At 49.2% G+C, this 26,667-nt stretch overlaps 1 protein-coding gene across 5 annotated transcripts in view; it reads right to left on the reverse strand.

Moving 5' to 3' along the window:
- Nucleotides 1-5,155: 5,155 nt before the first annotated feature.
- Nucleotides 5,156-26,667, reverse strand: part of BAZ2A (bromodomain adjacent to zinc finger domain 2A) — a 34,604-nt gene continuing 13,092 nt past the window's right edge. For 4 of the 5 annotated variants that reach the window (XM_081821879.1, XM_081821880.1, XM_081821881.1 and 1 more), the window contains 28 exons: nt 24,427-24,564; nt 22,258-22,851; nt 21,190-21,375; nt 20,332-20,550; nt 19,383-19,883; nt 19,181-19,241; nt 18,027-18,135; nt 17,146-17,247; nt 16,777-16,987; nt 15,173-15,273; nt 14,752-14,817; nt 14,330-14,563; nt 13,928-14,182; nt 13,323-13,537; nt 12,944-13,018; nt 12,554-12,734; nt 12,394-12,453; nt 12,057-12,201; nt 10,900-11,549; nt 10,524-10,746; nt 10,246-10,401; nt 9,978-10,129; nt 9,510-9,799; nt 9,259-9,391; nt 8,995-9,141; nt 8,363-8,589; nt 8,105-8,248; nt 5,156-8,018 (listed from right to left, as the gene is read on the reverse strand). In XM_081821879.1, coding sequence (XP_081678005.1) covers nt 7,853-8,018; nt 8,105-8,248; nt 8,363-8,589; nt 8,995-9,141; nt 9,259-9,391; nt 9,510-9,799; nt 9,978-10,129; nt 10,246-10,401; nt 10,524-10,746; nt 10,900-11,549; nt 12,057-12,201; nt 12,394-12,453; nt 12,554-12,734; nt 12,944-13,018; nt 13,323-13,537; nt 13,928-14,182; nt 14,330-14,563; nt 14,752-14,817; nt 15,173-15,273; nt 16,777-16,987; nt 17,146-17,247; nt 18,027-18,135; nt 19,181-19,241; nt 19,383-19,883; nt 20,332-20,550; nt 21,190-21,375; nt 22,258-22,851; nt 24,427-24,562 — 5,739 coding nt within the window. In that variant the 5' untranslated portion in view covers nt 24,563-24,564 and the 3' untranslated portion in view covers nt 5,156-7,852. The remainder of the gene's footprint in view (nt 8,019-8,104; nt 8,249-8,362; nt 8,590-8,994; nt 9,142-9,258; nt 9,392-9,509; nt 9,800-9,977; nt 10,130-10,245; nt 10,402-10,523; nt 10,747-10,899; nt 11,550-12,056; nt 12,202-12,393; nt 12,454-12,553; nt 12,735-12,943; nt 13,019-13,322; nt 13,538-13,927; nt 14,183-14,329; nt 14,564-14,751; nt 14,818-15,172; nt 15,274-16,776; nt 16,988-17,145; nt 17,248-18,026; nt 18,136-19,180; nt 19,242-19,382; nt 19,884-20,331; nt 20,551-21,189; nt 21,376-22,257; nt 22,852-24,426; nt 24,565-26,667) is intronic. The other variant, XM_081821883.1, reaches the window with a different exon arrangement.

Raw genomic sequence — 26,667 nt, forward strand, 5'->3', positions numbered from 1 at the left:
GAGACATAGTGCCTTGAGCTTCTTCTCATCTTTATGAAAAACAGTTTTTGATGTGTTGGACTTATCTGAGGAGGCTTTAAAAAATTTTTGTTATTTCTTTTAAAAAAAGAGAAAAAAGTGCAGTGAGAGAACACTGATGAAGGAGTCCTACGGTGGGCCCTTATGTGGAGTTTAGTTATGGGCTTATTTTGGTGTGTGGGTGTGTGTGTGTGTAGGAGAATATACAGACTTTACAAATTTTGTTTTATAAAGCTCTTAGCTCACACATCCCATCTCTTCTTCACACATTTTATTCCTTCTTTCTCTCATCCAGACTGTTCTTTTTCTCTTTTTTATACAGCAGAGCCTGCCGACTTTGCTTTTTTACAGTTTTTAATTTTGTGAATTTCTTTTTTGAATGAAATTTTCTAGGGACTTTTTTGGGGGCTGGGCAAGGAGCAGGTAGAACACTAAGCAGGAAATGGAAGTGGCTTTTCCTCCCTCTGCCTTGCCACATCCTGGGAGAAAAGACCAGACTTTGCCTTCAGGAAGCAGAGATGTGACGTAGGCTCATTAAGAGACACTCCCACAGTCTTTGGAAGCCATCCTTGAGTCAAATTTAGATGAAGAGTAGGTCTTCCCTGGCAAGTTCCGGAAGGGTGGCCTTTTGACTTCTGACTAATTCTTCTCACCACTGAGGCCAGCACCGTCTGAGGGGAAGTGTCTTCTCCAGCGACAGCTTTTCAGGAGTCCCTGCTCCCCTGTTTCCTGGAGGGTCTCCTTTTCGGCCCTGGGTCCCAGGGCCCCTGTCTTCCCTGCCCACGTCGCGGTGCTCAGAGCAGCCTTTGCAGTTATGACTGTGCTGTGGGAGATCAGCTGCTTCCTCTGGGCCAGTGGTTCTCAGGAAGGTGGTTTTATCCCCTAGAGGCCACTTGGAAATCTCTAGAGACATTTTTGATGGCCTTGCTTGGGGCTGAGGGCTGTGTGCTACCGGCGTCTAGTGGCTGGAGCGACAGGGACGCTGTTACACATCCTGCAGGTGCACAGAACAGCCCCAACTCCCCGCCCCCCGAAGAATTATTTGGCTCCAAATGTCGGTGGTGCCAAGGTTGCGAAACCTTGACGTAGACAGTGTTGTTACTGCCTCCGGTGCCAGAGGACCTGGTAAATTCCCACCCCAACCCTGGACGTGCAGGGCCTTTTGATACTCAGTGTAACTGGTTGAGAGGGACAGAACTGGGGTCCTTGAATTTTCCCCAGGCTTTGACCTTGGATACCTGCATACCGCGCGAGCCGTCCTAGAAAGGCTTGTGCTGTTGTGTCCATGCTACGTGCGCGCGCACGCGCGCGCGGACACACACACACACGCGCATTCAGCAGGGTCAAGGTGTGGGGACTGTTGGGGGTTGTGCGCCGTGCAGGGGTGGGAAGGGACAGAGCTCTCTGTAACTGCCCAGGGCAACCTGCTCTGCCCTGATTTGTTTGGATCCCTTTTCCAGGGACCCAGGACGTTAAAAATAATGTTCCTTCTTGTGGAAGGATGACAGGGAGTTGGGACGGAAAAGGGCAATAAACCCCATCCCGTTATTTACAAGGTCAGCCATCCTTAAAAGCCTGTATTTCCCTCCGGAAGGCCCCGTCCACCCTGGCGCCGTGCCCGTGGGGACAGGAGGAAGCCTTCGCCCCTGTCCGGGGAGTGAGGTCCCGCGGCTGTCCGCTCCGGTCCCTCGCTCCCGCGCCGGCAGTCCTGCTCCCCTGCACCGCAAGGTCAGGTGCTTTTCACCCGGCGGGCAGAAAGCCAAAGAGAGACGATGGAGAACCCGGTGTCTGCTAGGGCAGCTGTCGGGAGAGGAAGGAGAGGACACGGAGGGAAAAGCAGCTGAGGTAGCAGTGCTCGGACAGAGAGCTCGCAGCCAGCTTTCCCTCCCCGAAGTGAGAGTCCCGCGCTCCCTGCCCCTAGGCTGCCCTTTTGTGCGGTCCTGGAGGCAGGGGAGGTGGCTACGGGTAGGGTGTCAGGTGTGGAGGACAGAATTCCCACTCTTCGTTTCCTCATGGCCACTTCCCACCTCCAGAAGGGCTTCTCCCTTGTAGAGCAGCCCCCGATCCGGTCGCGTTCTAGAAGGGTATGGCTGGGCAAGTAGCTCTTGTTTCTGAGTCTCCAGCCCTGAGTCGAGGAAAGTGTACCATAGATTTCTTGTCAGTGGCCTTGAAGAAGAAGAGAAAACAAATCCAGAATCCTGTTCCTCTGATTGCTAGTTTGGAGGAGGCTTGCTGGGCAGGCCGCTGACAGCCCAGTGGCGTGGGGACCTTTCGGGTATGGAGACTTGTTCATGTGGCGGTTGCCTCTCCTTTGCCTCCCAGAACTTTTTTTTTTAACTTTATTTTTTTCCCCCAGAACTCTTGATTCCATTGTCTGTTTTTGCTTTTTTTTTTTTTTTTTTAATGTTTAAATGGCCAGGATTTTGCTTTGTTTTAAATAATGGAGTTACCTTTTGTGTGTTCTTCTCATGTGACTCTCCCTAAGGGTTCTGTCGAGTGTTTCTGGTTTGGACAGGTTTGGGCACGGGAAGGGATGGGGAGCCTCGAGTTACTTTTGTAGTAGTTAATGGCACTGTAGAATTTTTTGGTTTTGGGGTTACGCTCCTGTTTTTCCCCTAGTTGTTAGTTCACGTCTAACAGTTAGTTGCTAAGGTGAGTGAGGGAGTGGGGAAAGGGGAGACCGGAATGAGGGATGCTTTTTCTCTCACGAAATAGCCTGTTGGCGGCAGTAGTGCCAGGGGCCGTGTAGGGGGCCTGGGGCCGGGCTCTCTAAACGCTGTGCTTAGCGTCTTCTCAGTTGTCTTCATGGAGCTGCGTCACCTCTCACACCCCCACCCCCACCCCCACCCATTAACAGACGCTTGTAACATCCTTAAGATACTTTGTGTTCTGTTTCCGTGCAAGTAGAGTATGTCCCTTCCTCAGATGGAGGCTCAGAGCCTGCCTGTCCCATCTCAGGTCAGTGTTCTTACTGTTCCCTTCACTCTCTGAGCTGATGTTCAAACCCTAAGCTGAGTAGACCTTTGGAGGAGGGTGTGGGTGGAGGGTAAGGAAGATGTGGGAATGATGATAAGGAGAGATGTTATTTTTTAAGACTGTGGTTAACCAAAGAATTTGAAGAGCTGCCAAGACTCGGAAGCCCGGTGGCTCTGAAGAGGCAACGGCCCTTGGCAGGATCACGTAGGTAGGGGCGGTAGGAGGACATTACACTCGCTGAGGGTGAAGACTGGACTCGCTGCTCTACCCGCTCGTCCCGGGTTGGGCCACCTCAGCCCAGCTCCAGTCCTCTTCCTTCCTGCACTCTCTGGTCAGTGAGCTCGTTCACCCCGGTGGTGCCTGCGGCGCTCACTCCCTGCTCCTTTGGTGCCCACCTGAGTACGGCCTGTCGCTTTGCACCGAAAGGCCCTTGACAGGCCGAGCTGGCACGGGATGTTGCAGGGATCTGGCAGTTTAGTCTTTGGGGGCGGGACCATTGCTGCTCCGTTGTGCACAGGCTCCACCTTCTGGGGGAGCAGCGGCACTGCACCTGGGAGGGCTACTTGACCTTCTTAACCAGTGGCAATGAACTTAGGGCTGTGATCAGGTCTCAACTCGGCCGCAGAGAAGAGGGTGGGGGTGATGCAAGCCGAGGTGTCAGGGCCACGCGTTCAACTTGTGCCTGCTCGCACTGAGTCCTCCTTAAACCAACTACTCGATTTCTGTGTACCTGCATTTTAGGTCCTTCCGAGCATGAGCAGAGCCCTCATATTTCCTCACCTTTCATTTCCCACTTTCTTTTTAAAGGAGGGTCTTCCTTCAGCCTCCAAGGCCGGCCTGGGCACTGTCACCCTTCTGATCTCTGCTGACCTCAGTAGCAGTGCTCCCCACGATGTGCTCGTGACAAAGCGAGGCGCCCTCCTGCCCATCACTGTTGCTGCTTCTCCCTGCCGTAGCTACTGCAACCATATCCCAGAACTTTTGTCCTCGTGACACATCTACCTCACAATTTCACGTTCAGCGAGGGCACGGGCACCTGGTTTACCTCCTTCCTTCCCGTCATGAGCTGGGGGCTAGGAGGGGTTCATGATCAAATGCACTTAACTTTTGGTAATTTCTATTTCTGGACTGTCGTCTTTGGGACTTTTTGCTCATTATGCCCCCTAGAGTAGTGTGACCTCTTCAGTTGGGTCTCACTGTGGGAGGCCGGGGGCCGGGGGTGGGGGTGGAGGTGGGGGCCCTGAATGATCGCCTAGGATCTTAACTAATGCCTGGGAGCCACCCCTAGGACCACCACCATGGGCACCCGCCCATCTCAGAACTTGAGGCTTAAGAGAGTTGGCCAGTGGCCGCCGTGTAGCTGCGAGGTAAGCAAGTACCGAAGAGGGAAGCTGGTGTCCCTGCACCCGGTGTCGTCTGAGGGTTCACCGAAACAAAACTTGCAACCTGGAGGGTGGTATTTCGCAGCCTGAGTAAAGAAAGTCCTCACGCCACTATTGGTGTCCCTGTCCCAACACATTTCTTGGGTGGTGAGTGCTTTCTTGCATGCACTTGTCATCTTGAACAGGAAATATTTAAACGCACACATTTTGTACATTTTTTATCCGGAAGCTTCTAGTTTTATACTCTTTTCATGTCTATGTCAGTGCTATCTACCCTTCTAGTTTTTCTCCCTTTTTGACCCTTGGTTATTTTCATGTTCCTTCCCTACAACTTGCTATAGCTCCGTTTTGTCTCATTTCAACTTTTGTCTTGAAATAAAACACGTAAGTCTACCCCCTGGTGTTTTATCCATGGGCAGAAGTTGGGAGGTTGGTGATGGGCCCGTATCTGCTACTCTGGGAACACAAGTGGCAGCTTAGGAAGCCAAGGTGGCGTCTCACAAGGCAAGGGGGAGGCACCCGGAATGGCACTTTGCTCAGGCGCCAGGAGCACTAAGAACCCGTTCCCTCCACATAAGCAGGAACTCCGCCTTGGATGCCTCTTGTACGGCAAGGGCCAAGCTTGGAGGTTTAGGGACAAACCTTGGAAGTTTAGGAGCAGGTTGCTCCCCTGCCACCTATCTCCTACACCAGACGAGTCATCCTCGCCCTAATACCCAGTCTTCCCCTTAAGCAAGTGTGAGAACCTATGTTGAAGGGAAGATAAATACACAAGAGTCTTTTGAATCTCTATCAAATGTGGTTTTTATTTCAACTGACAAGCACTTTTCTACAGCTGCACTTGTGGAACATCACATGGCAAAAACAGGAGGTTTTTTCTCTAGACCTTTTTTTTTTCTTTTTTAAACCTTATTAAAAATGAGATTGGTCCTAAAAATATAGAAAGAAATAAATTTAAATTCACAAAAAACTGTACATTATCAAAAAGTCACTAAAACACCACATTTGGTTATATAAAAAGTCAAGTCCCTTTTGTTGTAAAAGGAACATGGAAACTTGTTGGTGTTGATGGTGTGGTTTCTTCCTGTTACCAGACTGATAGAGGGGAGGGAAAACAAAGGGGCAGGGGGTGGGTTTTATTATTTTTTAACCTGCCTTCCCTACCAAATACTCTTATTTGTCAAGAAGAGAAAATCCACCTAGCTCGAGGGGCGGTGAAGATGAGGAAAGAACATGAGAAATGGCCCCTTTGATCATGCCCTACCCCTACCCCCCCTTTCAGCCCCAACTTCTTCAAACTGAGGCTAGGACTCCACCCCATCTTAAGAGTGCCTGGTCCCTAGGGAAAAGAGATGGAGCTGGGAGAGGAACACAAAGAAGGAACATGGAGATTTCACTCCCCCGTCCACCTCGCTTCCAACAATAAAATTAATCTAGTACATTTTATACCGGGGAAAACTGCCATGGGGAAAAAAGAAGAGCCCCCAACTATAACAGTTCCAAACGTTTGACTGACACAAACTTTGTTACAGCGCAGTTATTTAGATAAAATATAAATATTTATGCATAATATAAAGTCAATTCAAATATTCTTCAATCCACCTCTTTAAAAGCAAAAAAAAAAAAAAAAAATCTCAAATAAAATTAAAAGTTTTGAGGTTTATCTGACAGAAAAGGCGACTTTAGAAATAGGCCATGGGGGAGAAGGGGGGCATAAAGGAGTAAGAGAGGGGCTGCCCCAGGACCTCCCCACACCGCCCCCCACCCCCTTCAGTGGCTATCCAGTGCTGCCAGAAGTACAAGGAATGCTCCACCTCGCCTGGCGCCCCCTCCCCCACCAATGGAACATTTCTTGGACGCCTCAGCTCTCTGCTTGGGCCGGCCAACAGCCACCTCCCCAGTGCAAGTACCCGTAATCTCTGATGGGAGGGGCGCTGCTGAGCAGGAAAGCAGGGGGGACAGGGGCCCATGGCTGTAGCTGGGAGTTAGCAGCTTTCCTCTCACATGCTGGGGCTTAACTTGGGCATAGTCACATGTAGGGCAGTGGTGGACCCAGAACCCCTCTTCCCTACTCTCTTGTGCTCTGGGGTCTCTGCTGCTGCTGGGGAAGGGGTCCCGGGTATGAAGTAGATAAGGAAAGAAAAGCACAACTAAACCCACAGAAGCTCATGGGATTAGGGAAAGATCCAGTTCTACCCCTCTCCCTACAAAAGCTTAAGACTCAAAGCTATTGAAAGGAGAGGGAGTTCCTGCTGAAAGATTGCACAGTTTGAAGAGGCTGGAACAGAAATGCCTGGGAGAGAGGAGACAGAGCCTTGTACCCAGAAAAACTGCTCCTGTGGTTTCCCAAGGACAAAAATGTGATGGTTTGAAACACTAGGGAAGGTGGGAACAAAAAGATACTTGGGGAAACTGGATGCCATCAAACAGCACAGGGGCACAATCACAGCATCCTCCCTCCCCCCCACAAACACACACACACACAGACACACACACACACGCACACACACCTCTCTCTGAGGCCAGCTGATTGCTACCTGGCCTCCATCTTGGGAGTGCGCCCAAACTCAGCAGTAGTTGTCCCTGAGGAGTTCCCAAGAGGGAGGTTTGGGTAAGAGGTGGGGAAGGAGGCTGGAAGGCCCAGGGTCCAGGGTGCCTCCCTGCCCTCTCCCCAGCTACTGAGTTTCAAAAAAAGGCTAGAAACTCAGCATGTGAGGAGTATCCAACATTACAGAGGGGGTAGCTATTGGCAGGACGATGAGGACAGAGAGAAAGACAGGGACCTCTGAATTTCTATTTCCTTTGAGGGGAAAAAAGATTTGGGGGGAGAGAAAAGGGTAGAGGAACCCGTACACGATAGCTTTACATTATTGGATGAGAGAAAATCTTAAAAGTAGGGAGAGGAGGGAAAAGGAAAAATTGAGAAAGTGGGAAGCAGGGAAGGGACTGAACATGGAAGCAGCATGTTCAGGGCCCGGTGTCCGGCTCGACACACTTGGGAGTTAAGTCCACTTTACTGGCCGTCACTGCGGGTCCACACACAGTACAGAGTGTTTTTCGGTTTCACACATTCACTAGAACTATTGCTATTGTTAAATAGCCCCAGAATGCTGGGGCACGTACAGGGAAGGAGAAGAAGGTGGGAGGAGGAAGCAGGGACTTCCTTCCTCCTCCTCATTTTAAATTAGGAAATAAAACAGAAAGGAAAAATTCTTTCTTTCTTTCTTTTTTTGGCTTTCAGTCCAGAAGGACCTCATCTCTGCCCCTCTTATTTGAGGAGCAAGAAGAGGAAAGGGGAAAAGGGGTGCAGGTAGGGGTAAGAGGATGTAGGGCGCTGCCAAGGGTAAGGTCAAAAATCAGGCTGAGATCTCTGACTTGAGTCTGGACCCAGGGCAGCATCAGCAGGTGAGAATGGCAGGGTTTTTGTTTGGAGGGCAGGGGGAAATGCCACGAGGTGACTCCCCACCTCCCTTGCCTCACAGATTGGCCTGTTTTCCCTGATAAAACTCCTCCCAGCGGCTCTCGAAGAAGCGGCGCATGATGTGCCCAGCCTTGCCCACTTCAGAGTCATCCTCATTGAAGGTCTGGCAGTTGTCAAAGACCAGGAGCGCATCCGCTGCAAACTCCTCTGAGCTGGTATACCTGGGCAGAGGGGGAGGCAGAGCTGTGAGCCCGGAGGAGTCACGGGAGTAACACAATAGCCAGGAGACATGCTGATGTCCACCTACCCTCCCCGGAGCAGCCGCTCCCGCATGGTGGAAAAATCCATAGGGTTTTTGATGATGCGCCGGTACCCGCTCACCAAACGTGGGTTCACGGGCTCCAGGAATGGCCAAGCTGCGTCATGGGACTCCATCTCCATCAAGATAATCCTGTCATTAGAGGGACAGGGATGGCTGCATCTCGGGACGCAAATCCACTGACCCCTCCTAGTCCTTACTACGGCAAAGGTGGAGCCAGTTGTGCCCAGAATTCATTCGACTCACTCGCAAAATGTGAGATCACTGTGGTGGTTCCGCATGGAGAAGCGCCGCCGCTTGGCGGGGGACAGCCCTTCTTCTGAGTACCGAGGCACTGCTGGGCTCTCTCGGCCCCTGGACAGTACCCGGCGTCGGCGGCCATCACCCTCCGCGAAGTTCAGCTCGTAACTGCTTTTCCGCTTCTGGCCTCGTTTCGGGAAACCAGGCTTCTGAGTGAATCCTCCCTCTACCTGCTGAGGATGGGAAAAGGGTGAGATCAGTAACAGCTGGAGATGTACTCTGCTTGCCTTCCAGTTCGTTACCATCCCTATTTGTCTAAGTGTGACTGAGGCTTCAAAACACTTCCACGCATCAGCCAGCATGTGCATCTACTCACATAGTCCAATAAGGTAGGTAAAAGGGAAAATACAATCATTCCCCCTGTACAGAAGAAAGCAAGCGAGGCTACAGAATTTAAGTGACTTGTTCCAAGAGGGACCAGAATCCAGGTCTCCCAGCACCTAACCTGGAGCTCTTTCCAAGGGGACACTGAGGCATGGTAGGAAGTGCTGCTATCTGCAGGATTGGTGACAAATGGGATGAGAAAGAACACCTCTGACTTCTGCTTGGGAGTGGGAATGAGAAAGCAGAAGCCTTACCTGGGCCAAACATACGGCACAGAACCAATCTCCTTCTGGGACAGCCTCCATCTTGGGCCGATGGCAGTAAATGTGGCAGCCACGATCACATCCATCGCAAAGCAGAAGAAACTCATCGTTGTCACCCTTCCGGCAGACGAGACAGGTCTAGACCAAGGGTATGAGGAGGCAAGGTGAGCCCTCAAGCCTCTGCCTGTCGGTGACCCCACTCCCCCCATGAGCTGGCTGCCCCCTCAGCCTTCCCAGGCTCTCCCAGCCTCTTACCACTTTGTTGACGGACTTCTCCCAGGCAATGGACCTCTCCAGCTGGCCCAGGCACAAGCACACCTGGGCTGCACTCCGGCACCGCTCAAGTGTCTGGCGCCAGGCCCGAATGCGAGGGGTGATCTCGTAGGATCTGGGAGGTGGGGGGGGGGGGGGCGGGGGAGAAAAAGTGGTGATCTTTGGATGAGGAGCAGGATCCATTAAACGTATCCCTTCTCCCCAAGACCAAGAATGGGGGTTGGGGCACTCACATCTCTGTCGTGGTGCACTGGGGGGCACCACTGGGCGTGCTGAGCAAGGCCTTCTCCAGTACAACCTCATGAGCTGGCCACAGGGGCTCCCGTAGATACCGCCGCTCCACATTCTGCTCAAGGGCAGCGAGGCGCATCACAGCCAGGTCCAGCGGGTTGGTGGTTTTACGCTGGGGTGCCAGTCCTTCCCTACCTCGGCCTCTCCAGGTGATATCCTCCTGGGAGTCAGGCAGATGCTCACAGTAGGCCAAGTCTTCCCGAGTAGAGTCTGGGTTGGGACATGTCCAGCCCTGCAGGTGGGAGACAGGAATAAAACTCATTGTAAAGGAAGAAAATTAAGTGTAGAAAAAAATCTAGTGTCATAAGAAATCACTTGTGAAGTGAGGACCCAGGGTTTTTCCTAACAGAGTACAAGCGATGACCGCCTCCCCCTCAACAACTTCCTCCCCAGTGCCAGCCCTAGTGTACCCGAATCTGCAGATCAGACAGGATAACCCGTTGTTCCAGCTCCTCTACCCACTGAAGCACAGCCAGGTCTGTCTCATAGGTCTTCTCTTTGGGGGACCAGCTCATAATCCCTTCTTGAAAGGCAGGTAGCTGACTAGGCTCAAAGATGGGGTCTGAGAACACAGAAGGCAGAGGGAAAGGCCCATCAATGAGGCCACTGTCCGCAACAGCAGCTCAACATTTATCCCTGGGCTCTTTAGCTCAGGCTGGGTCAAAGTATTTATCTTACCTGTAGAGGGCCGCAGGCAGACTTCCTGTAAGAAGTCCCTGTGCTTGTTGAGGTGTTTGTGAAGTGCCTTTTCTCGGATGCCTCGGGGGTGCAGGGCCTTGAGCGTAGCATCCAGTGTCTCAGGATCTTGGATGCACCACCAGCCAGAGCACATCTCTGTGAAGAGTTCACATATGTGGGGAGGGGGGTGGGGGTGGGAACCAGCTATGAATCCTATGGCCCATATCTGATGCCACTCCTACCTATACTCTCACCCATGCCACCTCAAGGGCACTCACCAGGGGGGACAGGCTGGGCTGTCAGCTGGGTTAGATAACGCTGTTCCATCTGTTTGAAGAACTTACTGGGGGGTCTCCCTCTCCGTTTTGGCTGTCCTAGCCCTGTGAGACTCTGTGATGTGCCCCCAGGGTCTCCTGTTCGTCTCTTAGAGGCCATCCCAGGTAAGGGGGTAGAAGAGAGCTGTACTGGAGAACAGGGGTTGGCCGCACTGGGTCTATTCATCTGTGAGATGAAACACAAGATGAGGGCATTTTCACATTTATAGGACCCTAACGGCCCTATCCCTTCCCCCAGCTTCAGCACAAGCCTGCACCCAGGCACTACAGCCTGTGGCAAGATGAAGTCAACTGCCTACCACTAATTCTGGCTACTTACTGGCTTGGAGGAGGCAGGCTGCTGAGGGGAGAGAGCAGGCTGGTCCTCAGAAACTGCTGGGGGTGGTGTAGGGGCAGCATTGCAAGGCATCTGGGCTGAGAAGTTAAACCAGGGAGCTTGAGAATCAGGGATGGACTCTGCCTCATCAGGCTCTGGCTCCTCCAAGGGTTGTGATGGGGTTGGGTCCAGTTTTCCAGGGCTGCTGTCAGGTGTGAGGACTGAGCTGCTCAGCAGGGAGCCGTGGCTCTGAGTCTGGCTCAGCCAAGACAGGAAAGCTGACTGGCTGAGGTCATGCTGGCTCTGACCCAAGGACAAGGGGGAGCCTTCTGGCTCCAGGAACCCATTTTGGGGCTGAGGATGGAGCTGAAGCTGGGGTTGGGGCTGGAGCTGGGGCTGAGCCTGAAGCTGAGGATGGGGCTGAATCTCGGGCTGAAGCTGGGCATCGGGCTGTTCTGAACCCTGACCCCGGCCAGGGGATTTCAGGTGCCTAGGTTGCAGAGACCCAGGCTTAGTTTTCCGAGGTCGGCCTCGGGCCCGGGCAGGAGTACTGGCAGAGGTGCTGGAGCCAGTTAACTCCTTCTTCAGGGAGAAGGGGGCTGGGCTGGGAGCTGGATGGGAGTCAGTTTCCTGCTTTATCACATCCTCAGGAACTGTAAAGAGAAGTGAAGAGTTTAAAGCATCACTAATACATAAGGGGAAGGAAAGAGGGTATATAAATACAGGATAGACATTTTCTTTTTCTCTTGGACTTAATCCGCCCCTTTGAGATTCAATTGGGAACAACTTAGATGCCAATGAACCAAGTATCTGGGAAAGAAACACTATTCTCCCAAGTAATCAAGAAGCAGCAGCATAGTCATAAGCTAACATTTATTAAGAACCAGATAGATGTTAAACACTATCCTAAGAGTATTAACTCATCCTAATCCTCTCAACAGCCCTATGAGGTATACCTATTATCATCCCCACTTTATAAATGAAGAGACTGAAGCACACAGCAGGTAGGTGGGAAGTCTCACCCCACAGCCTGTTCTCTTAACCACTATGCTACACTGATTCTCATAAAATGAAAGAAACTCAAAAAGACTTGACAGAGAAAAAGGAACTGGTTAACTCTGTTAGATAGGACTCAATTCAGGCTCCCATGAAACACCTACATAAGCTCTCCTCTGTTCCTTCCACAAAGATACCAGCCAAATAGGGCAACACCCAGTAGCGGCGTCTATAGCGGTCCTGACCCAAGGAGACGGCCCGAAGCATCTGGGATGAGTGAAGCAGCTTTTTTCGAAAGAAGAGCTGACGCTGGGTAGGCAAGGGAAAGAAAGAGGTATAAAAAAACACATTTCCAAAGAGTGACTCTGTCCAATACACGGGAGCTGCGCAATGGCTCTCAGCTTCCCTAGAAAATTGATCCCATCTGGGGCCCAACTCACAAGGTGATAAATTCTCTCCCAGCCCACATCCCCAGATCCTGGGAGGTTAGAAGCACAGTACCTTGCTTAGTTTTTCTATCTGGCGCTCTAGCTCTGGGATGCTTGATGCTGTGGCATCAACCTGTAGAAGAAGCAAATGGACAATGAAAGGGAATTATTAGATTCAAGAAAGACAAATAATCTATTTCCAACTCCCACTGTCCTCAGTGTGGGGCTAGTACCTCTCCATCTCTTCGCCCCCTGCGGCCATGGACAGTCGCTACAGTCTCTTCCTCTTCCTCTTCTTCCATGCCACTGGTCTCCTCCATGATGCGAGAACTGCGCCTCCGCCCCAGGCCCTCCTCTGGCCCTTGCATCTCCACCTCAGGCCGCCCAGTTCGTTTGGCCAGAGCAGTTTTCAGTCTTAAAACAGAGTAAGGGAAAAATTGCGGTGAGGAACGGGAGACTGCCACAAAAGGAACACCTGCAATCTAAGCCATCCTGAGCCCTGGGGTCAGGTCCCAACCCCATGGGAGAGGCTACAGGCATCGGTTCCAGGGGCAAGTTCTGGCTACGCTTTACTCTTTTGCGCCTTCTCTCCTCTCTAGGCCCCACCCTCTGCCCACCCCTACCTCCGGAGCCGGCCTTCAACAATCCACTTGTTTTTCCTGTAGCTGGACATACTCTCCAGAGTCTTGTCGATCTCACTGTAGAGGAATAGGGAATGAGATTTTGAGGTAGAAGTGGTAGCACAAACAGAAAAGAAGGGAGGCTCAAGGGTAAAGGGGCTGCAGCTGAACAGGAGTTTCATCCTAGGGCCTAGGCTGGATAAATGGCAGAGGAAGGCTTAGATTCTCCCTGGAAAGGTACTAAGATCCAGTCCCCAAGTCGCTCTAGCATCTCCAGAGCATGGCAGTGGACACATCACCCCAGGATTTCTGGAAGGCTAAACCCTTCCCCTTCCCATTCTGACCAAAGCATACAGTAACCATCCCCACCCCAGACCCTCACTTGATGATGAGGGTGGAGCCATTGAGCTCATGCACAAGGAAGGCCAAGACAGCAGCTTTCTGTTGGGGGGGCTGGGCCTGAAAAGGCTGGGTGCGCAGGCTGTCACAGAGGGCTGGCTCCACTCCATATGCCATGAGGAAGCAGCGCAGGATCTCAGATACATTGTCTCTTGTTAGTGGGATCTCCGACACCTTCTCCCCCAAGATCTTTAAGGACTGTTTGGAGGAGAACAGAATGGGAGTTAAGATAAAAAGTGAAATAACACAGGTTGGGTGAATCTGGAACAAGAAAATACACTAGAAGAGAACTATGGGGTGAAGACATAAGAATCAAAGTGCTAACGCATGACGAGAGAAGACAAAGGAAAGGTACAAAAGAAAAGGAGTAAAATAAAGGAAAATGAACAAAATAAGCAGAGGGAAGTCAGAAGAAAAACAGAAGGGAAAAATATAAGGAAAACATAAACAGGAAGAAACCAGATCTCCTTTCACTTATCCTGATCACTTCAGGGAGGGACTTTTGTGTGTTTAACTTAAAGACAAAGCAAAACTGAGACACAGCCCTGGATCCCAGGCCCTCCCAACCTACCTGGGGAAGGCCCTCACCTGACAGTAGGAGGGCAGGCCAGGGTCATAGAGCGCAGCCTTCAGGAGCCGCACCAGCAGATCTTGCACCTCACCCAGGCTGTCACCTTGACACAGGAGTCCCTCCTGCAGGACCCCCAGGCTGGGTACATCTTTGGCGGGGTCAAAGCCCAGCACCTTGCCGAAGCTGTGCAGGAATTCCACGATGGTCAAGCAATCTGAGAAGGCCCCACTGGGCAGGATCAGACCAGGGATGCGTGAGAAGTCAGGTAGGGGCTGTAAGGATAAAAGTGGTACGGTTTTCAAACATACCTGAAGGCAACAGTCTGGATATCTAGGAGGTTCTTCTTTTAGTGGAAATGTCTTCACAACTGGCCCCTCCAGGACCCAGGGACCCAGGACCTGTTACTCTCCCCTCACTACCTGGTGATCAGTCAGACACATATCCTCTGTGGGCTTCTTCATCTCTTCCAAGATCATCTGTTGCCTCTGCCGCTCCTCCAAGCGCCTCTGCATGGCCAGCGTTTTTTCGGCTTTACAGCCTGATTTGCCTTTGGCCACTTCCTCCTTTTCCTTCATTTTTACCTTCTCCTTCTTCTCCCTCTTCACTTTTTCCTTCAGTTTTTCCTGCTTTGTCTTTACCTTCTCCTTCTCAGCCTACTCACCCAAAGGAGAGAGGGACCAAGAGTTCCATAAAGATTCCAGTCACCATCCTTCCCTGGTCCCCACGCCCCCCCACCCTTCAGGAGCCCACAAGTGTGGCTATAAAACAAGACCAACTCATATATGTCTTGCAGAATCAGTTTGGTGACTTCAAAGTTGTACTTGTGTGTACATGCACCTACCTTGGATTTCTTCTTAGCTTCCTTCTGCTTTAAGCTCTTGGTCTCTTGTTTCCGCTTGTTTCTGGCCTGTAAACCATAAGGGAAGTCATTTCTCCTCAAACTCTGAAAGCATCTCTGCTTGGGCTAGGATTCAAAAACAGACAAGGGTGCTGGGGAGGAGAGGTGAGAGATGGGATGAGGGGTTGGCAATGGATCAATTCTCTCACCCTGGAGATGCCCACATGATCCTTGAACAAGCCCAATTCTCTAAATCAAGCCCCCCCCGCCGCCCCCGCCGCAAATTCCAGGTACGAAGGTATGCTGCTACATGAGGGGAGGCGGGGAGATGGGGAGGTGGCAAATGTAGGAGAAGGAAGAAGAGATGATGAAGCGGACTGTAGGAAAAGTTAACCCACTGTGTAATCTCTCTGATGTCCCTCACCTGCCCTTGGATAGTAGGCTGACACTCTCCTCGTTGTACCTTCTGCTTCATCTTCTTCTTGATTTTATTCATCTTTGCTTTATCCTCCTCATTCAGTGCTTCTGTGAGGGCAGAAAGAGAAATGAAGAGTGAGGCAGGCAGATTGATCTCCAGCATCCAGAGCAGCACATTCCTGTCACAAAGCTGACTTCCTAAGCAGCTCCCTGAAGAATCTAGTTTTGTTTTTTGGTATATATAATAACATGTTGGGGAGAAAAATGTTGAAGAGACACCTGCTGTGGGGTAGCACAAAGAACTCAAAACTCTCCTGCCCAGAAGTCCCAGCCCCTGGAACAGATTAGACTACTTTAGAAGGGGTCTTAGAGGCCGCAATGGCAGAATAGCCTTGTAACCTGTCTCCTTCCCAGGCTACCTGGCAGGGGCAGCAACCCACAGACTGATTTCAGAGCAGAGAAAGAAAACAAAACCAAACTGCCAGGGAAAAAGGGTGGTCTCCAAAGTTGGAAGCACCAATTAAAAAGAATGTGCCAGAAAGAAAGGGCTCAAATAACGGATACCTCAGTACAATCGGATCAACACTGACATAGCTATTGCTTATGCTCAGTTCTTATGCCCTGCTCTACCAAAAAAATATAAATTTCTCTGCTTTTGGAAGACTGAATATTGAAATGGAATGCTGAAAACAACAGTGTGTGTTAGAATTGATGTTTTTGATAGGATAGTACCTATTCTATTCTGGCATGGACACACCACCACCATGTCCATACAGCAACGCCCTAAGTTAGACAGATACTACCTACAGATAACCCAGTATAGGCTTCTAGTACAATGTAAGTGTCTTGCTCCAGGTCATATGGTCAGAATGTGGCAGAGCTGCAACTCTGAATAGGAGTGAGAAGACTCCAAATTTTTTCAAACTCTTCATACTATATCAGGGTAAATGCAGTATCTGCTGAAAAATTACACATTTCCTACCTGTCTATCCATTAAAACAGTGCCAATTATCTTTGGATTCAGATGTGAATTCTGAACCTCTGTGATGGTAGCAATGAGTAAGGGTAAAGTGCACAACACAAACCAATAAGCCAAGGAGCTGAAAAATGGCAAGAAAGGACATGGAAGCCCTCTCTTCCCCTATCAACGTCTGGGGACCAACCACCCAAGGCTCCACTAGTATAAGCAATTCAAGAAGAAACAGGCTGCTGAAGTACCACAAAAGTGCTGGGACCTTGGTGCTGCTTTCTAGGGAGGGGAAGGTGATTCAGATTCATTCTTTCCAGATAATTAATGTCAGTCATGCTCCTGGGAAACCCAGGCATTAGTAATTCCTCAACATTTCCAAAACTTCAGGGGCACTGGGTGGCTCAGTCGGTTAAGCACCTGCCTTCAGCTCAGGTCATGATCCCAGAGTCCTGGGATCGAGCCCCGCATTGGGCTCCCTGCTCAGTGGAGTCTGCTTCTCCCTCCCCCTCTCCCTCTGCTCGTGCTCTCTCTCTCACTCTAATAAATAAGTAAAAATCTTAAAATAAAAAAACAAACAAAAAAACGCATTTCCAATACTTCACAGAGCAAGCAGAATCCTAACATAAGAGACACCACTGTACCTTGGGCCTCCAGTTTCTTTATGAGGCGGTTATCTGTCTTATTCAGCAGCTCAGTGATTTTGACCTTGGGTGGCCGACCTCGTCCCCGTTTCACCTTGGGGACTTCCTTAGTCTTGGCCTTCTCAGTGTTTCGAGGTCGGCCCCGTTTCCCAGTAATTGCCTGAATCCTGGATGGGATCTCCTCTGCTGAGAGCTGTACCCACTGCAAGCCCTAAGGTAATGAAGAAGACTATTACAACGTGAGGGTGCAAGCCACCATATCCTCTGAGTCATTTAATGCCCCAGACCCTCCAAACCCCACAAGAAGCTACAGCTTCTCCACCGACTCTTTCTCAGAGACAAAAGCATATTTAACCCTGGGGTGCGCACCTCTGGCGTGTCTCTCTCTTCAAAGAAATCTCCAACAGGCATACGGGGACTGAAACTGAAGTGCTCACGGCGTACATTGTGTACCACGTTGCGGCTCAGGTACTAAAAGGAGGAGGCAAAGTGGCATTAATGAAGTCACAGCCCTATCATGCCTTTGTCCAGCAATAGCACAAACAGAACAGGCCAAAGAGCAGAAAATGCTAGCCTGTTGCCCCTGGGCCCAAGAAAGGAGTCTGTGCTTCCATTAAAATGCCCATGAAATGGAACACAAAGCTTCAGCAAAGCTTGAGTAGTTACATCCTTGTGAAAAGGCATTAAATTATTTCTGTATATTATGTAGTAGGTCCCCTCACTTCTTAGAGAATAGCAAATCTAGCTGCTTTGTACAAACGAAGAGCTTATCCAAAGATTTTCTCCCTTTACCTCATATTTCTTAGAAATTTAATGTGTATACGTTTTCTGTTTTCCTATGACTTTTAGCTCAAGCAACATATATATCAGTACTTTTTCTTTCTTAGATGTAGTAAAAAAAAAAAAAAAAATTCTGTTTAAAGACAGAAAGGGATTAAATTTTTTTTTTTTCCCTAAAGCTTTCTTGAAGGTCAGGGGCTTTCTCTATGAAAAAGTAGTAAATAGTTCCTGTAACGTTCACTGAAGCCGTAGCCGGCCTTAAATCATCCTTTCTGGCTAAGGGTAGAATAGCGAATACTAGTATATATTGTTCGGGCTGCTTTTAGTTTCTCTTAATCAAAATTTAATTAGATGATAGAATTCAAAAACTTGTATACATGTTCCTACTTGGTGTACTGATAATCATTTGAAAGTAAAGACTTTGTCATACATTACAAAGAAAAAAAAAATGCCCATGAAAGCTACATTACCTTGATCACTTCTGGAAACTGTTTCATCCTCTTCCCACAGGGGCCATAATACCATGTCTCCCCTTGCCATCGGTGGCTACCCTTCTTGATGCGCACCTCTCTCCGCCACCTGCCAGAGAAGCACACGTGCCCTGCTGCCAGGTCACACCCCTACCCACAGCCAAGCCATCCCAGGAGCCAAGCCCAGAGATGACCCTCCCAGCATCTATCTTACTAGAACTGCAGGTAGATGCAAACACAGCGGGAGACACAAGCTTGGCAGGCAGGCAGGCCTGAGCTCTACAAATCCCTCAGAGCCTGGGAGGTGGGGGTAGCAATACACCAAAATGCACAGGCCCAGAAAGACCTCCACCCTGCCTTTACAAGGTCAGCGTGATGAGCAGCCAGGAATCCCCCCCCAATGCCATTCAAGGCAATTGCTGGGTTTCCGATGAAGAGGATGAAGACTTGGAATAAAGGCAGAAAAGACGGGGGGGGGGGTGGGCAAGCAGAAGGATAAACTTGCTGCTGACTCCATAAAATGACTCTGTAGGCCAAGGTTTAGTAAGGAACTCTGTGTTCTGAGAAACAGATTATTCTAAGACTAAGCCTTATCTTTCTCTCAAAACTTTAAGCAGAACTCAGACTTGGTGACCACAAGTTGCCTAGAGGGGTGGGGGTGGGGACAATCAGGAAGGCAGTCATTCTTATGAGGCCTTTGGTGTCAATTGGCTTGCTCATTCTGGTCACATACTGTTCCTGTCCTTACCTTGCCAAAGAGCATTTAAAAAAAAAAAAAATCCCAATTCATCAAGACTTAGCCACTCCCCACTCACTGCTATCCCTTCTCTAAGCATATAAAACACGTCAGCTAATTTGGGTATCTGAGCTCTAGGGTCACCAGCTGGGTTTGGAAAAGATAACAGCTGCAGCCCCTGGAGCAAAAATCCGAATGGCCACAAGGTGAGGAAAGAATAGGTGAGGGGAGGCAGATCTTGGGAGAAGGAGGAAAGCCTAAGAATCTCAGGCATTATCATTGCAGATAACTGTCTTTAATCCATTCTTGCCTAGCCCATTCCTCTCCATCTCAAATGAGATGACCTCTCTTCCCTTCTTCCTAAAGTCATTCATTAAATTTGTCAAGGTCAATGTATGTAGCAAACTAGAGCATTTACCCATGTTGGAGGGGAAGACGAACTTCTTCTGGGGTAGCAATACGTCTCCTCAGGACATCACCTTGAGAGGAAGATAGGGGATACCCAACTTAAGAATTCAAGCAAAACAGTGAAACTGGCCAGCAGGGAAGGGCTAAATGCCACACAGGACAAAAACTTTTCTTTAAACTGGCTAGGAATGGAACAGAATCTGGACACTCACCACTACCAGAAGTAGTGACTCCTTCTCCAGTGATCTCTTCCAGGTCAGTGGTGCTTTCAGGGAAGGTGTTGACATCCTTATCTGCTGGGGAGGCTGCTGGGAGGACAGCTACTGGGGAAGCTGCAGGGGACACTTTTGGGGAGGTCACTGGGGAGCCTGTCAAGGAGACTTCTGAGGAGACTGGTGGGAGGGCTGCTGAGGAAGTTGGAGAGACAGCTGGGAAGGCTGCTGGGGAGATGACTGGGGAAATTTCCGGGGAGACTGCTGGCGAAACCGCTGGGGAGACTTCTGGAGAGATTTCCAGGGAGGCTGCTGGCGAAACTGCCAGGGAGATTGCCGGGGAGGCTGTTGGCGGGACTGCTGGTGAAGTTGCTGGATGGAGCTGAATAGTGGATGACTGGTCAGAGGCTGGCTGGGTCAGAGGTGGTGGGAAGTCTGAAGCCTGAGTCTCCATTTCTTCCTGTTCTGCATCACTACCATTATTCAGGTCAAAGCTGTTATCTAGAATGCAAAGGGACAAAAATGGGTAAGGAAAAATGGTGTCCTACAAAACAAGAGAATCTACTCAGTCAAACCTGGACTAACCTAAACAGAGTTACTTAAGAGGACTTTTTCCTAGGGTTGGAAAACATGAAGTAGCCTCTGGCTGTCGCCCCAGCCATTCATGAAGGTTAAAGGGTAAAAGCTGCTGTATTCACTGTGTGAAGTACCTTTTACCTGGAGCCAATAAGTAAGGCCTTTGGCCACCTTTTTACTGCAAACTCCAAGTCCTACAGGTTCTGGGCACAGGGCAGACAGAAGTCAGAGTGAGCAGCCTGTGCCTTTTTTAGTCCCACGATAGCCCCCTCTCCTCCCAGTAAGGCACCCACCCCTAAGACCCTAACTATGGAACTGGTTCTCTCACCTGTTCTCAGGCCAAAGACTCTTTGTCCTACCTCTCTTCACTTACCTTGCAGGACAGACTCCCCAAGGACAGGTGGAGAGGTGGGGCTGGCAAAGATAGAGGCTGAAGTTTGACTGTCATCTGCCAGGAGACTGAAGGCAGTGGCGTTATTGAGGGAAGGGCAATCAAGGGCAGAAATCACAGGGCTGTCCTCAAGAGGCAGCTTGTCCTCTGCACCCATCAGCTCCGTGTCATCTATACCATAGAGTCCTCCACTCACTGGCTCTTCAGGAGGTGGAAAAATCAGAAAACAAGATTTAAGAAATACTGGTCTCACTATATCCCAATTCTAGTTAATTCACATCATGTTAAGGTTCTTTCTAATATTAAATTAAGGAAATTTTACAACTCTCTCCCTGAAACAGTAAAGTCACCAGGCTATAGGGATTGTAAAAGCTTGAAGTAGAAATGAAGGGCAAAGCACTGGCTCAATATCAACCCAAAGATCAACACAAAATTCTAGCATCCATCTTAAAATCGGCCTTTCTTATATTTCAGTGGGGCAAAAGGTAATTGTTCACTGGCAACAGTTTTCTATTAGAGAAATCTCTATTAGAAATAGTTAGACCCAAACAGCCCAACTGTGTGGTAATAAGTCCTTATCCAGTGATTTATTACAGCCCAGGGCTCCTGGCCAAAAGGAACACTGGGAGAGAACCTGGGAAATGAACCAATTCAGCTCAGAGTGCAGTTGGCCTAGTCAGCCAATGGGATGAAACTGTGGTCGGCCACAGGATTATTTGGATTTGGGCCCCAATGCTCCAAATTCCTCAATACTTTCCCTGGTTTACTATCTCTTCTAGGTGATAGAAGCTGGCTACCTTTTGCATGGACAAATTGAAGGGAGCCAGCCTCTAAGCCTACCCGGTGCCAGAGGGTTGAAGGGCTCCAGAGAGACTTCACTGAGGATTGGAGTGTCTTCCAGTTGATCAGGAAGATGTGAAGGATCATCTAAGCAGCTCACTGTGGGGTCAGGGACCAAGACTGAGACCTCCTGGTGTAATGATTCCACAGAAGGGACAGAGCCATTGTAGCCACACATCTTCAGTTCTAGGAAATCCCAGAAAAGAGCAAAAGTCAAAATCAGTGCCTTCAACTGGCTCATTCAGCTGTAGTAGGCAGGCAGTCTTTGCTAGTGGGATGTTCATTCTTCAGTAATCCTAAGTTATCAGTCCTATGTTGGGTTCCAATCATACCAAGATACTGTAGTGAGCAATGCTAATAAAACCCTATAGCAGGTAAAGAGAGGGGAAAGGAGAGCAGGGTCTGAGACAAGAACCCCATCATGTTCTCAGCTATGTTCCCCATCCAGTGGGAACAGGTGGTAAACAGAGAAAATACCCTGTGATTTTATAGGGTGGTCGCCCTTATATTTGGAATCAATGCCAAAATAAGCATTTATAAATTTTGAGGAAAGAGGAGAGGAACTGTCATATGTACCAATGCTAACAACAACAACAACAACAACAGGAAACTGAGTAGACAAGCAATGTTATGCTATGCCTGCTTCCTTCCCTCCTTCAGGTGCCAATCACTACTAGGGCTCAGCCCACTTTAGCAGCCCAGTCTGGCCTTGCCATAGTCAAGTCAAATTGGCTTCAATGCCCTCTGCTAATGCCCCAACCCCTTCCTATATTTTGGAAGAAGCCCTTCTCGATGCAGGGTGTCTGTTGGGGCTGTTTTGGGCTCGCCCACCTGCCCTCTCCAGGCCAGCAGCTCTGCATGAGCTTGAAATAATTTGCACTCCCACTCGCGCGAGCTGGTGCTGCTGCCACAAAAACACCAGCCACTTGGCTCTGCTAATCACCAACATGCAAATCAGCCTCCACTGCAGAGAGCTGGAAAGACAAGTTTTCCTCACCTCAAAAAGCCACTGCCCCCCATAGCCCCATTTTTCCTCTCCCAGCCCAGCTCACAGACCCAGAGTTATACCTGGCTGCTCTTCTTCCAGCTCCAGGCTGCCTACCAAGCCAGTGCCATTCTCTGCCACAACTGATGTCAGCTCCTTTTCTGCCGCCTCATCAGGATGGATACCACTGCCTACTTCCTGGGAGGGTGCAAAGGTCTGGATGCTGGATCCCAACATAGGAGAAGTCTGTGGGGAGGTGAAAAAACTAGGGGGTCCATTGGGCATCACCTCAAAATTCTGGTCAGGAAAGGAATCATACAGTTCCTGTGAGTCAAAGTTAAGCCCCATGGGACTCTGGGTACCGTTGGCCCAGAACTCTTGGCTCCCAGCCCGAAGGTTAGTGTTGTGACTTGGGGATGAAGGTTGCCGGCTGCCCCCAAGGATGCCGTTGAGTGGGTATTGTCCCCCCGAGAACTGGGAGAGAAGGGGTGGGTCCTTGAGGTTGCTGCCAGGATTGGCAGATGGGTACTGTGAGTAGTTCCAGAGACAGTCGTAGGCCACGCTGGGGTGATGGAGGTGTGAGGTGCTGGAGGAGTGGGGAGCAGAGTTCAAAATCCCTGAAGTAGTAGTGTGAGATACAGTAGATAAGCCATTAACATTCACATCCCCATTCAAACCTGGCAGAGAAAGAGGGAAAAGGGTCAGTTACAGATATGTACGCAAGAAATTCTACCACTTCTACCAAAAGCACAGCACTGACTAGAAAAAGGGAAGGTGAAGGGGAGGGGGATTCCCCCTCTGCTATATTTATAGCTTTTCAGTCTCCAGGGAACACCAAACCCAGATGCTCCTGGATGTAAGCTTAGCAACTGCTTCTGAGGCTGCTGAGTAGGGGGCTGGGGAGCTCTCCTGGCCTATCACAGGAGCGACCAGTAGAGAGCTGGCTGCTGCTGATGCTCAGGGCTTTTTATTTTTTTTAAATGAAGCTGCTTGCAGACTCCCTACAGTGACTTGCATTCTTCTCCACCCTCACTCCCTAGAGGAATTCTTCCCTTGGAGTGGCATGACTGAATTCTCCAGGCCCCCCTTACCCCAGAGCCCGTTTGGTCCTGCAGTGGCACCAGAAGGGACAGCCTCCACCTCACTGGCACATGCAGATCCAGCACTTTGTGCTGGGCTAAGAATAGAATCTGCAGTCACCACAGCGGCAAGATCCCAACTCAGAAGGCTGGGCTTGGCCCCTCCCCATAGAAACTGGAGGGTAATATTGCAGGGGAGAAATGACTGCATGACCAATACCACAGACTTCAGGTCTCGACACCAATGGTAACCTCTGGACTGGAGGACAATTCAAATAAAAGGAACCGAGATACTAAAGAAACTGAGGGGGAGGGGGTCCTCCAGTGAAATAAAGGAGCTTCTATCTATCTGCAACCCCCTTAGGGAGAAGAGAAGGCAGAGGTGGTTAAGTATAAGCCTATGGCAGTATTTTTCTGCTGTAGGAAAGGAGGAAGCATTTGGGCTTCTCTCTGCTTCCAAGTATAAAGTACCTGAAATCCAAGCAAGATTAGAGAAGTACTTGGCAGAGCAATGTACAGAGCAACTGATAAGCCAAATCCAGGAAAAGACCTGATCCTGGCAGCAATACTTCCGTCTGGAATTATAGATGCTTCTCTCTAGGGACCTAGGTAAAAACTCTCTCTGTCCCTCTCTCCTACTCTCAAGGACAGGGGTGGCACAGACTTCAAGTATCTGCGCTCTTCTCTTATTACACAAATTTAAAGGCAAACACATCCCAACCTTCACCCAACCCCTCCACCCCCAATCCTAGGGCTGGCTTCTCTAACCTTTAAAAACAGCTTTTCAGAGGGCCGGACCTTTCTCTCTCTCACGGGTCCATAAGTGGGTACCGGAAGCAGTAGCCACCTCACCGCTCTCTGGCAGTAGCCAGGGAACAGGGCTGACAGAAGAGCAGACCAAGATGAAAAAGCCAGTATGTTTTTCTAACCCCTTCCTACCTAAGTCAAGACTAAGAGTGCTGCTTCCATAAATCCCCAGAACTTATTCTTAGAAACTTGGTTTCTCTCCAGCAGCTGGAGTTCTGAGGATTTACTTCCTCCCTCCCCACCTGGCAGGAAAAAAGACCTGTTGTGAGGTAGCTAGCCCAGAGGGGAGCCAAATCTTGTCCCATCAACCTGCTCTAAAGGAAGGATGCCCACTCCCTCCCCAGGCCATGTGGCCCTCACACTCACTTTTCCCTTGCTGGGGGAAGTTCATGGGAGACCCGTTAGTGTAGAGGCCCTCCCCTGAGGAGGGAGAGGGTTTCAGTCCTGAGGCAGCAGGTGCAGGGGGAAGGCCAGTAAAGTTAAAATGGTCGTTTGCCTCCATTTCTGTAGGAGGGGAGAGAGGGGAAAAAAAAAACACTGGCGGTTAAACAAGATTATATCACCTGGAATCTTCCAGAGGGAATGCCCCCTCCCTTCCCTCTACTTACCCTTCTCCTACCTATGTATTGGGGGGTATTTCGGGAAGTACAGGTTGAAAAAAGAGAAGAGGAGGAGGAAATATACCCGTAACCTGGGCAATGACCCTAGAGCCTGGAGTAATCTTCCCCCTGTGTAAACCCCACACTCTTAACTTCTAGTCCAGGTTATCCCTCTATGTTAGATATGATATTATTAATCCTCTATTATAACATTTAACCTTTTCCATCCTTTAGTTTTCCTTCCCCTCAAGGTAAGGCCAGAGTCCCACTTCCATGGGCCACAGAAGGTTCTCAATGCCATCTTTTTTATAAGAAGCCATGGAGATGGGGGTATTGGCAGGAAAAGCATATTTGATACATATGCTGCTTTGTTTTATCATTATACTTGAGTTAAATAATTTCCATCTTATCCTATCCATAGCCCTAGGCATCTAAAGAAGATAGCAATTACCTTGACAAAGGGATTTGAAAAGAATACATTTAGGAAAGGTGACCATAATGGCAAAACTCAAATCATCCAGCAACACTTCTATTCTTTTTCATGATTTTCTAAGAACACAACTCAGAAACATGTCAGAGCTGGAAAACTGACTAGAGGGTGTCCCAAGGAATATTATTCTGTTATACCTATTATGGTTACTTCCTAGTGTTTTGGTTTTGTAGCTTAAATGTAAAGAGTCATGGAAAGAATAGCTGGACATCTTACATTTGTAAAGGTAGTGGCTCCTTGGAGGGGTAGTATGGTTAAAAAGCTTTTCACCCTGTCCTGAATATGAGGTGATAGAGTACTAGGAATGAGAAGAAATGAAGTCCTTGGTCAGAATATAGTTGACGAAGATAAAAGGGAAGAAACACAGGAAGCAGAAGCCAGAATTATTGGTTAAGTCTGACATATCAATCAGAAACTTATGATGTACTAGTGCATACTAATTTGATATGTAAGAAACATGATCTTCATATAGAAAAAGCAACTCCTTGGGTTACTATGTTTTTAAAAAGGGCAGAAGAATTCAGGTAGAAAGATTTCTTTATCAAGCTCCCAAGATAAGGCAATAAGACCTAGATGATGTTTTAAATAACCTCTTTTTAAAAAGAATCAGAAGTAAAGCTGTTTAAAGAATGAATAAATTGATTAAGAACAGGGGCGCCTGGGTGGCTCAGTGGGTTAATCGTCTGCCTCTGGCCCAGGTCATGATCCCATGGTCCTGGGATCTAGCCCTGCATTGGGCTCTCTGCTCAGCAGGGAGCCTGCTTTTCCTTCTCCCTCTGCCTCCCCCCCACCCCGCATGTGCTCTCTCGTTCACTCTCTCTCTCAAATAAATAAAATCTTTTAAAAATAAATAAGGGGCACCTGAGTGGCTCAGTCGTTAAACGTCTGCCTTCGGCTCAGGTCATGATCTCAGGGTCCTGGGATCGAGCCCCACATCGGGCTCCCTGCTCCGCAGGAAGCCTGCTTCTCCCTCTCCCACTCCCCCTGCTTGTGTTCCCTCTCTCGCTGTGTGTCTTTCTATCAAATAAATAAATAATCTTTAAAAATAAATAAATAAATAAATAAATAGATTAAGAACATGTATGACCACTACCTAAGATTTGTAAGAATCATGTTCCTAAATATGCTAGATGATGCAAACTAGACACATTAGGTGTTCCGAACATGAAATATAAACTCTGGGGCGCCTGGGTGGCTCAGTCGTTAAGCGTCTGCCTTCGGCTCAGGGCATGATCCCAGAATCCTGGGATCTTGCCCTGCACCAGGCTCCCTGCTCTGAGGGAAGCCTGCTTCTCCCTCTCCCGCTCCCGCTCCCTCTGCTTGTGTTCTCTCTCTCTGTCAAATAAATAAAATCTTTAAAAAAAAAAAAGAAATATAAAACTCTGTATTTATGACATGATAGCTATAAGATTTTCTAGGCTAAATAGCCTGTCTTTACCTTTATCAATTTTAACTGAAATTAAAAAAAAACAATAAAAGCAATTCATATTTTGTTGACATAAGGGGAAGAAGTTTTTA

Source organism: Leptonychotes weddellii, chromosome 5, assembly GCF_054177405.1.
Source record: "Leptonychotes weddellii isolate Sample4059 chromosome 5, ASM5417740v2, whole genome shotgun sequence".
Classification (NCBI taxonomy): domain Eukaryota; kingdom Metazoa; phylum Chordata; class Mammalia; order Carnivora; family Phocidae; genus Leptonychotes; species Leptonychotes weddellii.